At 38.6% G+C, this 17,877-nt stretch overlaps 1 protein-coding gene across 1 annotated transcript in view; it reads right to left on the reverse strand.

Annotated features, from left to right (window-relative positions):
• Positions 1–9,875, reverse strand: part of KCNJ3 (potassium inwardly rectifying channel subfamily J member 3) — a 150,810-nt gene extending 140,935 nt beyond the window's left edge. Inside the window, exons 1-2 of the mRNA XM_033112853.1 lie at positions 9,767–9,875; positions 8,254–9,010 (exon numbers count right to left, since the gene is read on the reverse strand). Coding sequence (XP_032968744.1) covers positions 8,254–8,955 — 702 coding nt within the window. The 5' untranslated portion in view covers positions 8,956–9,010; positions 9,767–9,875. The remainder of the gene's footprint in view (positions 1–8,253; positions 9,011–9,766) is intronic.
• Between the last annotated feature and the right edge of the window lie 8,002 nt (positions 9,876–17,877).

A 17,877-nucleotide genomic window follows, 5' to 3' on the forward strand; every position in this document is an offset into this window, starting at 1 on the left:
TTAACAAAATATGGGTAAGACCAGAATCTTTCCAACTACATGGTTGTATAATAAGTAATGATTAATATAACACAGTAAAAGCCAAAACAAAAACAAAACTAAATAAAAACAAAAACCCCATGTCATTGTTCTCTCACATGCTAAGAAACAGGTGCTATATAAACACAAGGTGGTATTCTGACATTTATAATTAATGACCAGACGTTGTGTTGTTTTACTAACTATTCTAAACTGCCTTTTCAGCACTAAATGAAAGTGTTCACAAAGACGCTTCTTTAAAAACTCAATTTCCATTTATTTAAAAATCATTTTCCTTAAAGGAGATACATTTTCACAAAATTAAAATTCAACTTCCTTTTTTACATATTTGTTATTTATGCCTGTGCCTTATTCTAAAAGGCTTTCGAGTAAGCAATTAACTTTTATATTCCCTGATCATTCAACAACCCATGAAAAGAAGTGGCCTAGAAACAAGCAGCCTATCAGGAGAATGCCAACCTAGAATAACCTAGTACTTTATTTTTAGCAAAGCAGTTAATTCATAGATTGGTAATTTAGACTTAAATATGCATGGATAGTCTCCATTCAAACTCAATACACTTTCTGAATTTAAAAATTTGTTCTACATACTCAAAACTATACTCATTTCCCCCCGCAAAATGCCTTATGTCCTATCTAAGTCTTGGTAGAAACGAAGTTGACAACTGTACCTATTATATAACACTATGGGGAAAGTAGTATTTTATTTCTTTGAAAGATGTTTTCTGTGCTTACATGTTTTTCAGATAAGTGAAATTTCATACATTTTCATTGAAAATTATTTTCCAGTGGATATTATCTAATTTAACATTTCTTTAAATGATTCTGAGATACTAGATACATCTACAATTTTATCTTTCAGGTTGTCTTCCTTTATGTTAGGCCATCAAATATTTCAATTGGATGTATACTTACCTCCCTGATTTTTGTTTGCTTCTCTCACTCTGTAACAGACTGGGAGGCTATTGATCACTGTGAGTTAAATAGAAAGCTTTTCCATTTATAAGACTAAAGGTTGTGGTTTTAGTGTGATAGGTGCTTGGAGTACTGGAATTGTTTAAAGTCTGAACTCCTGGCTAGAACAAGGTTATGTCATCAGTGCTAAACCAAATACTTATGATGTTCTAGAAACATCATAAGTTTCTAGAAACATCTGCATATGCTTACCAAATATACTTTTAGAAGCATACACTTCTACTCTAGGCTTACAAAAATTTCTAATCTTTTCTAATTCTGATGCAATTCCAGAGCTGTTCTGGAACAAAGTGGGGTGGAGGCGGTGGGGAAAGACTATGTTAGTTGTAAATCTCTCGACTTGTGTAAGCGGAGTAAGAGAACTTTTGTTCAAGGAACTATAATGCACATGTATATGAAAAGAAAAGACAGAAGAAAAGGAGGAGTTATGTATGTGCGTTTATAAAATTAAACCATGATCTGTACCTTGAGTATGTAATAAATCAGTAGCATTGATATTCCATCAGTCTCTAATTCTCTTATTTAGTTATCATTTACCATATTTTTTCCAGAAATTTTGATAATGGGTAGGAGAAATTTTAGATTAAAAAACAATTTAACCTTTCTTTATTATATTAAGACTTGTGATATAAGAAGAAATCTTTCACTTACAGAGCAATTTGTTGATGGTCTACATTATTTCCTTTAGCTCTGTAAGCCTCCTAATTTCAAAAGGAACACAGAACCATGATAATTTTCTAGATAAAAATGTGTAAATAGATAAGATGGAGATCAACAATAATTCAAAACAACTGCTAAAGGTTAAGATTGATACAATAAAATATTTAAATTTCTGAAAAGCTGATAACTAAGGTTGACTTCAATTGATGAAATAATCATTTAGAATCATAAAAGTATTGCATGAATAAGAAAGTAGGAAGAGGTAGAAGGGAATTCATGGAACATTGATAATTCTTAAAAATCTGCTACATAATTTGAAAACGGTAGCACCTGAGATGACTTCCATACAACTTTTATTCTCAATTGTGTGGACTTTTGTGAAGGAAATAAAGATCTTTATGCCATTTTACAGCCTTGCTGGTTAAATGCATTATAGCCAATTCTGGGAGTTAAGAGAAAAATCAAGAAAATCTAAGGTTTAAAGTTTGTTTAAATTTACTGTCCAAAAAATGATTAGACGCTCATGGATTTTTGAAATGATTTTGTACAATTTAGGTTGTGTCAATCATCTCTAAGTTATTCTTCATAATAAAAATATTGCTATTTAAAAGGTGTAGAATTTAAAGCTGGTTCCTCATTTTACAGACACATGCACAAATTTCAAAGAGGCGGCTAACATCAAATGACTTTGAACTGAGAGTCCAAAAAGGCCTACAAGATAACTAACTGCAATTCTGCCTACAGGTGGGAAAAGATGCAAAAGTCACAGATGCCTGGAAGGGACTATCGGGTCACAAACTTTACAGATAAATAGCTTTCATATGACCGATGAAAGACTGCTGAGTACTGATCCAAAGACACACACACAAAAAAGGGATACACATTTAGCACTGGCCTGGCATAAGCAGATGCACATTTGGCCATCCTCTTTTTGGGAGTTTTGTGACCAGTTGTTCACTTTCACTCAGCAAGAACACGTCTCACCAATGCAATCAATTCTGGATGCTGCCTTTCTCCATCTTTCTAACCCATAACTCTCTTCTAATTATAACCATTGTGCTCCTTCCTAGTTCTGAGGGAGGCTAGGGGGATTTTGAATAAAATATTTAGTCACTAACATCTGACTCAGGACATTTACATGTATCATATTCTAAGGATTGATCCATGCCCCACCATCTCCCATGTGTCTCTACTAGAGAAGATCACTGAGGGCCAGGGGTCAGGAAAGGGAAGGAAAGAAAAGGAAATGAGGAAAAGTTAGAGAAGGCAAACAATTCTTGCCTACCATGCCACCAGGATTTCACCTGTAATTTCACTTCTCTTCTTTAAATATTCTGTTTGTGTGTGTTTGTGTGTGTGTGTGTGTGTGTGTGTGTGTGTGTGTGTATGTATTGAATATATGCTGAAGTTAGGAAGAAAATCACATGGAATGAGGTCAGAGTACTATATGGAAGCTAACATTAGGAAATTAGCTAAAAAGCAGGTGCCAGGATACGGAACAAAAATGCTTTGTGACTCAAAGCAGTTCTAGCCATGGTTTTGGGACTCAGACCAAAATTAAAATCAGGTAGAGGAGGATGAGGATTTATAATTCTATTTGGACCATTTACAATTAAATTGTAACATTTCTTTTGACTCCTTAAGCTTGAAATTCCATCAATGCTCAGGTGGAAAAAATATGACCCACATCAAGTCAAATATAAAGATTTTTAACGCTAAGCTACTTATCCCATTAAATTATGTTCATTTTTTTAAAAAGAAAGTTATTTATGGAATGAAATATAATTTATCATGCAATAAATTATGTGAGGCTTTTATACCATTCAAATGAAAGAACAGCTTTATAATTCCTTGAGTCACTTTTGTGGAATTTATAATAACTATGGATCGGATTTGTAACCTTACTCACACATCCCTCTCCTACTCACCAAACACCCTAAAATTGATCAAATGCTTTTTCCTGCTTCTCCTTATCATTTGTCCTTACCTACTGCTGTTTATTTGTGGGTCTTTATATTCTCCCTTATTTATGTTCATAATGTATTCCCCTGAACACAAGCCACCCTGTACTTTGCAGGAACTATATTAAAAATAAAGAACAAAACAACATATTACTACTATTCAAAAAATAATAAAAATTATAGATTTTAAAAAGAACACAAGTTCTATACCTATTGGAGATTATTGTACGTTTGTCAGAGAAAGCGAAGCTAGACTAAATAAGAAATGTGTTTTTTTCCTTGTCTGATGTTCAGAAGAACCATTTTTAATACTAATTTGTGGGTTTAATTATCTCAAGATTAGAACTAAAATGCAAATTGGCCAAGGTCAATTGGTAAAATGAGTAAATCATACAAAAATAAGATCATACAAAGTGAAAAGCATAATTGCATTTAAGTGCAAGGTATGGCATGCAGACAAACTAATATATGAGAAAGTTCAGGAATCATGTGGTCTAGGAATCACTGTGGGTAAAGGCTTAACAAAATGTTAGGGCATATGAAGAGGATAAAGAGCTTATTGTTGGCAGACAATTTTTTTTTATTGCATCTGCACGTGATCACATTTATGTGACAAAACTAGATAGCATCCAGTTTTGAGTATGCATATAAATGAAGAATTTAAAAAGTGAGCACAAAAATAATTTATATGATGCACGAGAAGATGATTGCACACCATGATTTTCCAATAAGTGAAAGTTAAGCGTTGTATAACTGACCACCTAGGAAAGAAATATGATGACTATTAGCAATGAATAAAAATATAAATAAATAAATTACACTTTCATAAGAAAAAAATATCCTTATCTCTTTCATAAGGATATGGATCAAACAATAGTTTATTTTATGTTTACTTTATGTAAATAAGGTTTAACTGGGTGCCTATATATATTACATATGATGGTTTCTGAATAAGTTTGTAAATTCTTGAATAATGTACCAAAGATTATTTCAATCTTCCCCTAACAAGATGTAAGTCTAGGGCAGTCAACTTTTAGTAGAAAGGAGTGAGATTTCCAAATCCTGTATTCTCAACTCTATCCTCAACATTAATGAAACGCTGGACACCTCTCAGCCATTAATCTCAACTCCCTAATCCAGGCATCTTTATTAAAACTTTCAAGAGGATGATATATTAACTTAACATGATCGTTCTTTTCATTAGTTCCTATATTGTAGGTTAACAAGAAAAAGAAGACAACTAAAATAACTTGAAAATTCAAATGAAACATCAACATGGAGATGAGAAGGGGAAAAGAGAAAGAATATTCATCTTAAAAGAGCTTTTTATAGCTGCATTTACAATACACATATATTTTAAAGTAAAGCAAAAATAACTTCAAATTACATATTTTTAATGTTTTTTAATTTAATCTGTTCTTTTTTTTGAATAGAAAGCATAAAATTGGAAAATCTATATTTAAGTATCAAAATAAATTTCAGTATTTGCAAGTTTGGAAGGCAGGAATAGAGTTGAAGTAAAATTTGCTTTCATATAAGTGAATAACAATTAAAAATTAGGCAGAGAAGTTGTAAAAAAATTACTTCCATCAAAACTTAGAGAATTCAAAAGATATATGCATGGAAGATTTCATCTTAACAAAGATTAGAAAGCCATATTCATGTTCTTACTGTTTTCCCAAGAACAGAAAGTGCTTTATAGCCATTAAATAGAAATTTTATGTTAATATTGATAGATAAGATTTTATTCAGCAAATAAGAAAACAATAGAAAAAAACAAATGAAATTAAATTTGGTAATAGGAACATACATAGACTATAATTACTATGCTTAAATATTATGGGGGTTTTTTTGGCTTAAAATTCTATATATTTCTATGTATTAAAGATACATATATCTTAATTTAAAATGCCAAACAGGCTAAAGGAGGAAACTGAATATGTGTAGTAATGTTTAATAAGAAGAATGTGTAAGACTGGTGTCAAAATATTATTACTGTAAGATTTTGGTATAGCTTCTCTTTAAAAGTATAGTTGGCTGTTTTAGGTCACTTCATCTCAGTCTCTAAAAGAAAATGAGAGTAACTTATTAAAAGCAATCTCCCACCTAATTTTGCTGATTCCCTAATCAGCAAAACACGACTTTTTTTAAATGAAGTTTAGGGAAATGATGAGAACTATGAGAATTCATTGTAATTACCATGGCTACAGGAAAAGTCTACTTCAAACAAACTACAGTAACTGGCTGGATAAAGAGCTGCCATTGATCAACCCTCTTGCTTCGCAAAAAGCAAAAAACAATTTCACCATAATTTTGTTTAAATATAAATTGGTGCCACCTGTCAATCATTTTAACTTCTAGCACTGACATCTTCCTAACAAATCAAAAGCAAAGAATTGTATAGGAATATTATACATATTATTTTAATTAGATTTTTTTTATCACCTTGTGTTAATATAGCACCTTGCTCCATATTTGCTAACCCTGTAAATGTTTTATTTTTTTTAAGGACATTCCTTATGGTATATATGGTACATGGTCTTATTTATAAAAATAATTCTTAGTGTTTCGAACCACTGTAGACTAAGTACTTCAGCTTCATGTACCTTTGTTAAAAAAAATGGTATGTAGATTAATTCTAATTATTTCTGGCTTTGTTAAAATAAAATTTGATAATATCTAAAATATGTTATCTTGAAAAGATATTTGTTTTAATAAATGGCTGTATATTTGAAAAACTAGAGAAGAGCATTTAAAATGACCATTAAAGTCTAATTTTAAATTTCCAATAGACCAATCAATATGGTAAACTACTCTTCAATAAGAATCTCAAAGTGACATATCAGCATGGATTCCTTGACATACTTTTGCACTGTATTAATAAAGTGTTTCTATCTTCCCAGCAGGCCTAACCCATAAAGAGAGATTATGTATCTTTTTCTATTGATAGAAAAAGCCACATACAACAAAAAATACCACTGAAATAAACATGTCTACAACACAACTGCTTAACCTGATCAAAACAACTCGCGTAGTTCAAATAGGGAAATAACACAACATGCTAAGTTACATAAAAAACTATATGCAGCTCATTGAAGTTAATTATATAAAAAAATGATCTGCTCAAATTATTTATTTATAGTTACCATAATGAATATGCACATCAGAACCAGGTTGAAAATGTCCCACTATGCTATACAAAATTCAGTTTATTTACTGTCTATAGGTTAGTAAATGTGCATATGATGTGGAGTAAAAGGACAATTGAACTGCTTTAATTCTAACATTTGACTGAGCAATATGGTCAAGGGTAATTAGAGTAAGATCTTATAAATGAATAATGAAAATGACACAGAAGCCAAACTTTTTAAAAGCACATTGGATCACTTTTAGCTACAACATAAGTTGAGGCTGTGTAAAACAATATACAGTTGTAGAGTGGAAACTGAAGTTTCAAAGGCAAAATCTCAACATATATTTATCAGATTTTCATTAATTGCTAAATTCTGAAACTGGTTATGGTTCTTTATTCAATCTCAGACAAATTTTAAAGATTTTATTTGAGGTCATCTTTTTCAATTTATGAACATTTGAAAATTACCTAAGGCAAAACCCTCAAAAAAAATGAATTATAAATAACACATAGAGAGAGAACTGGGCTTTTATCCAGCATTCCCAGACTCTAACTGAGTGAGTGATTAGGGTGGGCTTCTCTTCTTGATTCTAGTGGTGCCCTCTAACGACTAGATGAACCTTGTTTAATAACCACTCTATGTGCAATTTGGTTTAGCATTTACACTGCTGATGGCAGGGAGCAATCTTCTTTAATGGATGCTGAAAAGCTTCAAGTGAAATCTGTAATTGACAAAGGCTTCATAGAAACAGGCAATTGAGAGTAAAATTAACAAGAGGCTCTGCAGGAAAAGCACTCAAGCTTTCATAGAACACTTCTCTAGGAAAATATTTAGTAAAAATAAAAATGTTAAAGAACCAGGTGTTATGTTGTTTCTTCCAGTGCATTAACCGTTTCTCCAGTCTGTGTGCTTGTTTAAAAAGTGACCACAGATAGAGTTAATGCTATTGTGTCTGGAGGAATAATCCACTTGCTGATATTATTGGGGGGGGGGGGGAAGAAATTTTTAAAAAAGGAAAGAAAAGCCCTAAGTGAAAATTGAGGCAAGTTCAACAACTATTTCTTAAAAATAAAAGCTGTTCAGTTTCAGTACCGCCAACTGAATGAAGTAGTGTATTGATAACACATCAAAAGAGCTCCAAAGAGCAAAAGAGCAAGGGTAAGGTGGGAAAAGGGCACACTCATTTACCTCAGGGCTCCAGGAGCCAACACCACTCCATAAGTGTCACTAATTCAGAAAGTGATACCAACACATCCGAATGATGGATATAAATAAGAACGTGAGAGTGAGTGGGGAAAAAAAAACAAACAAAACAGAACTGTCAGCTGTGCTCTCTTTGTCCAAGCCCCTCGTCTCGTCTCCCCAAAAGAAGTTTACCTGTGGCGAGAAGTAAGACTAAAGGGGTGGGGTGGTTCTCAGGTGAGTTGATTCCCGAGTTTGAGGGTTGGTGGTAGCAGGTGGGGAAGGGAGCGGGTAGCACTTACTTTGAGCAGCTTGCATCGGATCTGCGCCGAGACCATGTGGCTGTTGCGCAGGTTGCCCACCCGAAACATGAGCGTGAATTTTCCGTCCCTCATGGAAATCACCGCGTGCTCACTAAACATAAGGGTCTCCGCGCGCTTCTTGGGCTGGGACATTTTAATGAACATGCAGCCGATGAGGAAGGCGTCCACGATGGAGCCGAGTATGGACTGGAACAGGAAGAGGATTATGCCCTCGGGGCACTTGTCGGTAATGTAGCGGTAACCATAGCCGATGGTGGCCTCGGTCTCGATGAAGAAGAGGAAGGCAGATGGGAAATTATAGACATTGGCCACGCACGGCGTGTAGTTGCCGACGTGGGCTTTGTTCAGGTCGCCCCGAGTGTAGGCTATCACCCACCACATGGACGCCATGAAGAGCCAGGCCACGGTGTAGGTGAGGATGAAGATGAAGAGGTTCCAGCGCCACTTGAGGTCCACCAGGGTGGTGAAGAGGTCCGAGAGGTAGCGGCTCGTCTCGCTGCCCAGGTTGCCGTGCTGTACATTGCACCGGCCGTTCTTGTCCACGAATCGCTGCCGCTTCTTCTTGGGCACAAGCTGCTGCTGTGGGCCCTGGCCCGGCCCCTGGGGCTGCAAGCCCGAGCTGCTGGACGAGGTGGTCACTACCTGGTAATCTTCCCCAAATTTCCTTCGGAGTGCAGACATAATACGGAGGGGAGAGCCAGATTCAAACACGAAGCGAAGGCACAGGAGCCGAGCGCTGCAAACCAGCACCAATAAGGAGGTGGGGGCGGGGGAGAAAAGGGGGACAAAAGCGAGTGCGCCTGGGCTGAGGGGGCGCACCCGACAGGTAGCGACTGTCTCTGCCCCCTGTAGTCGCCTCTCCCACCCTGGGACGGTGGCTTTCCTCCCAAGCTGAGTCTGACACCAAAAAAAAGTGTTCTCCCGCACTCAAGGCAAGAGGGATGCAAGGACAGGAGGAACCCAAGCGCAATTTTGCCTCCAAGGTTTTCGAGGCTTCTCTTTTCTTACCCCCCCACAGGCATCCCGAGCCACCTCTTGCCTCCCCCCACCGCTCCTAACTATCCTGCACCACTCCCAAACTGACTCTTTTTAAAATAATTAGTTGACAAGCGAGTCCTACCCCACCTGCCAACTCGCCAGGCTGTCCAAACTGCGCTACCTGCTTGGACCAGACCCTCCCCCCTCCCCGCCGCTCCCCGATCACCCGCCCCACGGGACCGTTCCTGGCTTCCCCCCAGCGCTCCTGCCTCCTATCTTTTGGCCAAAATCCCGCCCAAAGGCATGTCCGCTGGACACTGGAGCAACACCCCCTACCCACGCCCTCCTGGCTCAGAGTCTCCTGCTCCGAACTCCAGAGACGTGTCCGCCTGGCGTCCGCTGGCCGCCGAGTTTCCGTGGGCGCCACCAGGGCCCTCGGGCGGACCCTGAAGGGCCCCCAATCCGCCCCCGCGCGCAGCAGAGACGCAGTGGTGTAGGAAACCAGAGCACTCACCCAGAGGGAGAGGGCTGGAGGCAGCGCAGCAGGCGGCAGCGGCAGCCTGGCCTCGCACTCTGCGCTGAGGGCTGCTTTCCTCGCCCCCACTTTTCCTGGTGTACCACGATGGGCGCCAATGCTGGTCCCCCAAGCTCCGCACCTTCCAGAAGGCACTCTGCCCAGACCAGAAGGATCCTGTCCACCAGGCACAGACTGACTTAGGCGCAGGACTTGGGGGTTCCTTGGCACTGTGCTTTCCTAGCAGGCGACTGCTGTCAAGGGTTCGAGCCTCTGGCTGTTGGTCAGACTTTTAGGTTAAATACTAGCGCCGGTCCAGCTTTTCCTCTGCTCACAGTGCTTTCCTTTGCCTCCTCCTTCCTCAGTCCCGCTGCACCCTGTCCGCACCTAGGTGGCTCCAGCGGAAGAAGCGAGGCGTGAGCGGGAGCGACGGGAGAGTGGCATATGTGCTGGTGTGTGTGATCAGCTGCAGAGCCGCGCTAGCCCCGCCTGTCCCTGCTTTCCTCCGCTGCTCTACCAGCCTGAATTGCATCTCCGCGCCTCAATTGAGCCCGCAGTGTTTAGCAGCCCAGGGGAAAGGTAGACCCTCCAATGAGGAGCGACTCTAAATCTGCTCCCAAATGCCAGCCAACACTCCTTCACCCCCTGCATCAGGCAGAAAGCCCCCTGCAAGCAGCAAATGCTGCTCTCTGAGAGAAGTACAGTATGTCTCTATGACTAGGGCTCTCATTCAACCGGATGCCTGGATTTGGGGATGCATCATAAACAGAGATCCCAACTGCCTCTGAGATAAGCATGTTCAGAACTCCAAGTTGCAAGTAGCAAAGGGGGCCTTAGGATGGGAAGAGAAAGGAGAGGAGACACCTACAAGAAAAATCCCAATCCACCCTGAAAACGACCCTATTGAAAAGGCTCAGTATGTCCAATTAATGTGTGGCTGTAACTGACGGAAGAAGGGTGGATTTTAATGGCCCAGGCCTGGCGGTTAACTTAATGGAGGGCAAAGGGCAGAAATAGCTAATATAGTGCTCATGTATAAGTGCCAGCTTATTTACCACATTTCATTGTTTTAAAATACCATAGTATCTTAGGGCCTCTTCATTCCAGTCAGTCCATTCAGTACAGATACATAAAACTGATTTTGTTGGACACTCATCAAATCATGAAATCGTTAAAGTAATGAGTTGCTATTAAGACTCCCAAGTAAAGGAAAATAAGTACACAATCACTCTACCAGTTCTCTGCCTATAGGTACTCCCTCTACCTCTGTATCTTGGTGCAGCGAACGTGTCACCTTGTCAGCCATCATCAGAGTACTCTCACACTGCCATTTGGTTAAAACAGCTATCTGGGGTTACAGACTCTTCTTCTGCAGACTGTCTAATAAGAGGTTAATAACTCTCTGTTATTCTTTAGAATTACATAAGAAGGGAAAGTGACTCTGTGGGAAGCGGAAATCATAAGACCTGATTTGAGTCCTGGCCCTTCCATTTACAAACTGAGTGACTTTGAGCAAGTAGCTCAGCATCTTTGAGCCCCAATTTTCTCATCCAGAAAATTTAGTGTTTCAACATATCCCCGAAGTTGATATGGAAAAAGACAATGAACGTGGTTTTATTAACTACTTTTGCTGCCAGGGATGTTATCTACTGGACTGTAAATGTGCAACAAAGCCAAAAAGAAATTAGAAATGAGTTTTTTGGAGTTGGCCCCATGCTGTGAACTAACACATGTATTGTCCTGTCATCTCCAACTGCCCTCCCCCTAACTCACTATTCCCTTGCCAGTCTGGCTTCATTCAATTCCTGAAACCTACAGAACCATAATCCCTCTCCTTGTATCTTTGAGTTATCTGTTCCCTCTTTCTGGAATGTTCTTGCCCTGCTGCTCTATATTGCTGGTTCCTTCAATCACTCAGCTCTCAACCTGAAGCATCCTCCTAGGGAGTTCTTCATTAGTCTCCCAGGAATTCCCTACCACATCAGCTTGGTTCATTTTCTTCACAACACTTTTTTTGTTTTTTCCCTAGCTGCCCTTGCCTTCATTTGTCTGTTGTCTCTCCATCACAGTCTTGGGATACAAGCTCTACAAGAGCAAGGATCTTGTCTCTTGTTCACTACTATACCCCCGACACCTACAGCACTAGTTGTCATATACTAGGTCCACAATAAATATGTGTTGGGCTAATAACATGTACCAGTCTACATCACTAGGAACCCCACGTGCATTGAAACTCTCTCTCAGTAATGCAGAATGAAAAGTCATCACTATATCAGGTCACTTGTATGATTTAATATAAAAGAACATGTAAATTAAAAAAAATACTCCCTGTGATTGTTAGCTGTAGAATTGATATTCAGTCAGGTGCTCAATTCTTTTGATTGTACCACTGCCATATCTGTCATATGATTTCCCTTCTCCCTTTAAAAAAAACTATTAGCTTCCTTCAAATCCCCATTTCATTTTAGGCCAAAGTGAAATGATTTTCTTGCCTTCAGTCTTTTATCTCTTCAAACTGTCCTAGATAGTATTACTAGATCCGTCTCCTTAGAATCATATAATGGGATGGACACCAAAGAGTTCTCTGATTATTTCATTTGATTATTTCATTCCCAAGCTTTTAAACATTTCCACTTTTTAAAATATGTATGAAAAACCTTTGCCGTTTTTCAACAGCCAAATCTATAAACAACCAAATTTATACTCCAAGAGACATAGTCTAATCTAATCCTCTCATTTAACAAATAAGCAAATTGAGGCTAGAAAGAGAGAATACCTTGCTTAATATTGCAGAGTTGATAAGTGGAAACTTTGAGATTTGAACTCAGAACAATGGCCCTCCAGAACCTTGATGCTCCGCCATCCCTTACCAGGTGCCTAGAAGAGAGTCTAGGGTTCCCAACCATAGCCAGGGTCTCCCCCGCCCCACCCCGATGCCATGCTTCTCATATAGGTTGAGATCTCAGGTCCTTCAAAATAGGCATAACCTATATTTCCAAAATTATCTCTTACCTTCCCTTTAACGTGGACTTTACTCCAGTCAACTTGGACTGTCACTGATTCCCCAGACGTGTGCTACATTAACTTCATTTGCTCAACTGTTTTCCTGTGACTTCAGTATCCTTTTCCTATCCCTGCAAAGTCCAAATCACTGTCACTAGTGTATAAGGGAAGAGAAGAATTTCTTCAGCTTTTATTTCAAGTGCCACCCCCTCCATGAAGCTTTACCTTATTCCTCCACTAACAGAATTCTTATTCCCCTAGATTTGTAATGTGGCTTTTTTTTTTTTTTTTTTTTACTTTCTAGCCTGTACTTGAGCTCAGAATTCACCAAGATATGCCCTAAAACACCCTGAGCATACATCTTTTAATATTTTGATACCATCCAGCACTTCAGTTATCCAATCTTGCCTTGCACATGGTAAATATTTAATACATTTTTAAAGAGAACGAAAATTCATTCAGCCTACTTTAATGTGCCAGGCAACATGTTTGCTGCTTGGAACTTTACAGTTAGTTTTCCATTACATGTTAGAAAGATGGTAGAACAGGTATTCCAAAACATGTCTGCCCATTTTCATGGTCTTTTCTAGAGAAACACTACTGCCTGATAAGTGAAATATTTTTCAGGATTCCATCATGTCACTTTAAATGTGACTGAGCCTTTGACCTCTTTATGACATTAAGTCCCACTCCTTGAATATATTTAAAGATGAACCAAATTCATTTTCCCCTGGCAGGACAGCTGCTTTCATGACGAGATTCTGGAGGGCAGCCAGCCCCATGAAGCTGAAGCCAGGCGGGATGTGTGGGGGATGGATGACAGAAGGCCACCTAATCAGGTGCTGTGTGATGAACAGAAGTGAAACACTGTAAACAAAATGGGTCAAAGGAAGGAGAGACACACACAATTCCAGCCAAAGCCACAGAGCCAGAAAATCTGGAAAATATCACTATAGAATACACAAACCACTTGGAGTCTAACCTTCAAAGATAAGATGGTAGCTTATACACAAACTCTCATACAGTTCTTGGAGGGAAGGGGTAGGAAATCAAAGCTACTAGTATGTAACTCCAAACTCAGTTAAGAACAAGCTACATATTTATTCTGCCCAGGAAGTACTTCTGGCAATGTCTTATTTGCTGTGTCCAAAATTAGTTATATCACAAAAATGCTGTAACTTTGAAAATACAGGATATAATTCTGTGTTTTAATACTAAAAAGACATGACTTTGCACATGCACTCACCCTATTATGTAACTGAACAGTGTGAGGAAAAGAGTATATTTAATGTAAAAAAAAAGAAAAACCTCTGCCCCTGAGAAGTCCAAATTCTAAAAATGAATTAATCGGCCAACTGTGAAAAAAGCAAGGCTTTGAACATCTCAGTATAGCTGGAATCTGTCTTCTCGTCATTCACTTATTGTCACTGTGACTCCTGCCATGTGATAGTCTGCATGGCCATAAACATTAATTACTCGCAGGTGAAAATGGCATTATATTTAATACTCCTTTACTCCTAATCCTACCGTTCTCCAAAGTACAATGAAGAGATGGGCTGTCCTGGGGATCTGAAGATCTTAGGCTTCAAAAGGTGACACATTCCCGTTGCCACCTAAGTTGCGCTATATCTGGGAAGAGGTCACTCTTTGAAATTCTATGTGCAATTTGGGGCAATAGAATGGTGTTTCTTTATTTTTGACCCTCCTAAAAAAAATAAAATAAAAGAACACTGAATTTATTTTTTCTCTCTTGCTAAAAAAAAAAAGAAGAAGAAGAAGAAAATGAAAAGGAGAAATCAGCTTGAGAACAGAGCCATTGCCATACCATGGCAGATGACTCATCCAGCCCTTAATGTTGGCTCCAAACCTTGGCCTCTACCTGAGGATGCAGAGAAAAGCAAAACGCCATTGTCACTCGGAGGCCATTTATTTAGCAAGGCTTTCCTGACTTAAACCCTCTCTTTACTCCAGTGCTGTGCATGGGAGTACTCAGGTTTATGAAAGAATAGGGCTTTTAAAAGTTTTTCCAGAACTCAACATCTGCTACCAAAAACAATTGTTTTATCAGACCCAAGGGTTTGTTGGCAGGGCATCAAGGAAAAATAACAATTTCCTATCCTTATGCATGTCAGTTGAAGTTATACTTCTGAGGCTTTCTCCCCTGATAACACCAATGAAATACCAGATGTCAAAATATGGACAAGAATGTTTAGTTCAAAACAACAGACACTTATTGTGCACAAACCATGTGGCTAGCACTACGCCCAGGTCAGAAATGATGACAACATCATGCCAACAAAATGCATAACAACAAAAATAATAATTAACACACTATGATAAGCACCTAAAGGAAGAGATCCTTTATTAACATTCAGAGGAACAAGTATCTTTAGGAAATACTCCTCCAGCTAATGCACGTTTTCCATACCTATCAAACTGGAATCATTTACATTTTGTTAAGCGCTAAGTTATTTCTGTCCAAATGACTTTAATTTGGAGATCTGAAGATAGATTTTTTTAATGACAAGATTTCCAAGAAGTAAGATTTCTATATAATTGGAGAAAGACAGCTATGATTGGTACTAATCTTATACAATCTTACAAACATATTAAAATACTAAAATAAAAAATAAAAACAGTACCATTTTTAGAGGTGGTAGAGTAAATTTTTCACTCTAATTTTTCATGTTAGCATATATTCAAAAGATTTAAATCATTTTCCACTATTGGAATGAAATAATGCAACGTTTGTAATTAAAAATATTTTAAAAGATTGACAGATTTTGTCAGTACAGTTTATCTGGGAAGCAGATATTAACACAAAGCTAGGGGGTCTAAAGGTTTGTTAGAGGGCAATGTGTATTAAACGTAGTAGGGGTAGGACCAGGATGAAGCAGAAAGATCTTTAGACTGTGATGCTGATCTGACACCAACTAAAGGAAATGAGAGGTAGAAGGAGGCAGTAGCAAGATACTCAGACTGTGATGCAGATTTGACTGTCTTGGTCAACTCACTGGGAGCTTCAGAGCAAAAGTTGCCCCTTAGAATATTACCACCTTGGGCTTAGATGGCTCTGCCTTAAGCACTTGCTGAGCTGTCATTGGCAGGTGTAATTCTTGGAAGAACATGACTTCTGTCAATGCTGCTTCAAATAAGGGAAGGTGCCATTGTTGGAGGCCATCAGCAAAATGCACCCTTTCCATCCAAAGGGCAAGTTCTTCTTGAAGGGAGATCAAACAGCACACCTTTGGCTGCCAGACAAAGTAGAATTCTGAGTGGAAGTGGAATTTATTAGTGTCTCTCCAGAAGTTTTGTAACAAATATACAGAAATACTAGTATAATCTAACCAACTGATTATAAATATAGGCTTAATATCTTCAGTTTTGTCCTGGTACCATTGCATGAATCTCCTTGGGAGGGGAGGTGATGGTAACAACCCATGGACATGTTGAACTTGCCTTTGATTATAGTCTGCTAGAGGGTAGGAATACATATATTTAACTTCTTTTAGCATCTTCCAATACTAAGGCTGCATTAAGACTGCATTAAGAAAAGGGAAAGATGGGAGGAGGTAAAGGAGCAGTTTGGCCACGGGACTGAGGAAGGGAATAATGGAGAAGCCAGTAACACGCAGAAGATGGATCAAAAGGGATGCAGAACAGGACTCAAACAATGTTTCATGGCCCATAACCCAGGTGGGAAAAAAAAAAGGAGAAAAATGAATAGAAATTTCTGAAATTGAATGGCCCTGTTTATAATTCCTCAATGTGCATTAGACTTACCCTGGGACTTCACCCCAAATTATTATATCAGATTCTCTGGACATAGGAGCCAGGCATTACCATTTTCAAAAGCTCCCTTGGTGATTCTGATAGCCCACAAGGATTGAGAAAATGGATCTATGGGAACTGCACACCTATCAGTAAAGGTGCTTCCCTGGAAAATGTCACGCACACAAGTACCATCAATCTTCCTTCTCCAATCCTGAAAGCCCTCATCCATTGGCATCAAAGAGAGATAGCTGGGATCAGAAACCCTGGCTCCCTGTACTCTCTCAAATCACCAGACTCTGACATGTGTGTACACAAAGGTGACAGGAGGATCTTCCCCTCATTGGAAAAGCACCTGAGCAAAGCAGGACACATTGTGGGTCGACTGAGGTTTAATCCAGTCCTGTCACCCAGTCATAAATAATGAACGTGAATGGAGAAATCTGGGACCACTGAATTGTAAAGCCCATAAATGTTTTAAGTTTTTTTCATTAATAATAATCCTGCTGCTTTTTTGTAGATGTGGATGTGAATGTAAAAATTCTGCCTTTATAATCTCTCTTCACTACAGTTTATCATACTTTCCTGAATTAAAAATGATAAAGAAAGGGAGGGAGGAATTAAAGGAGGAATGAAGGGAGCAAGGAAGAAAGGAAAGACGAGCAAGTACAAAAATTAAGATTCTCACAAAGATTACCAATAAACTAGTAGAAGAGCATATCACTGGTGAAACTGTGTGGCTGCATTGGCAGAGAGCCAAGCTGGGATCAACCATTTCCTTTATACTGTGTATTCGGAGAAGGAGGGGTGAAGAAGAATTACAGAAGACAATTGCCACTAGAAACTAGGATGTCATTTTTACACATTCATTTCTAGAATTCCTCCCAATTTTCATTCAAGGAAAATTCAGTAATTTTCATTTAGCTTTTCATTCCAGGAAAGATAACTGCTTGGAGTTCATCCAGTAAAATGACGGCATAAATTCACCCACTTTAGTGATTACCCAGTAGCCCACAGCTCATCTTCAGTTCCCCATGAGAAAATGGAAGAGGCCCTGGGGATTAGTTCAGGGGCGGAGTGAGAATGCATTAAAACTCTCCACTTCCTTGTTATGTGGTTCCCTCCTCCAATTTACAAAGTGGGTGCTCAGGCAACTCAAATTTCCATTTGAGTAAGTAGCAATTATTGTTCAAAACTGATCTGAAAGTAAAAATTGTATTCAGTTCATTCCTGGAGAGCTTCTACCTATTTATAATGACCCAATAAATAATATTGTGGCTCTAGAAATGTCTTGGTATTGACATAATAATTACATGTAATGATTCTCTAAAGCACTC

Source organism: Rhinolophus ferrumequinum, chromosome 8 (genome assembly GCF_004115265.2).
Source record: "Rhinolophus ferrumequinum isolate MPI-CBG mRhiFer1 chromosome 8, mRhiFer1_v1.p, whole genome shotgun sequence".
In the NCBI taxonomy this organism is placed as follows: domain Eukaryota; kingdom Metazoa; phylum Chordata; class Mammalia; order Chiroptera; family Rhinolophidae; genus Rhinolophus; species Rhinolophus ferrumequinum.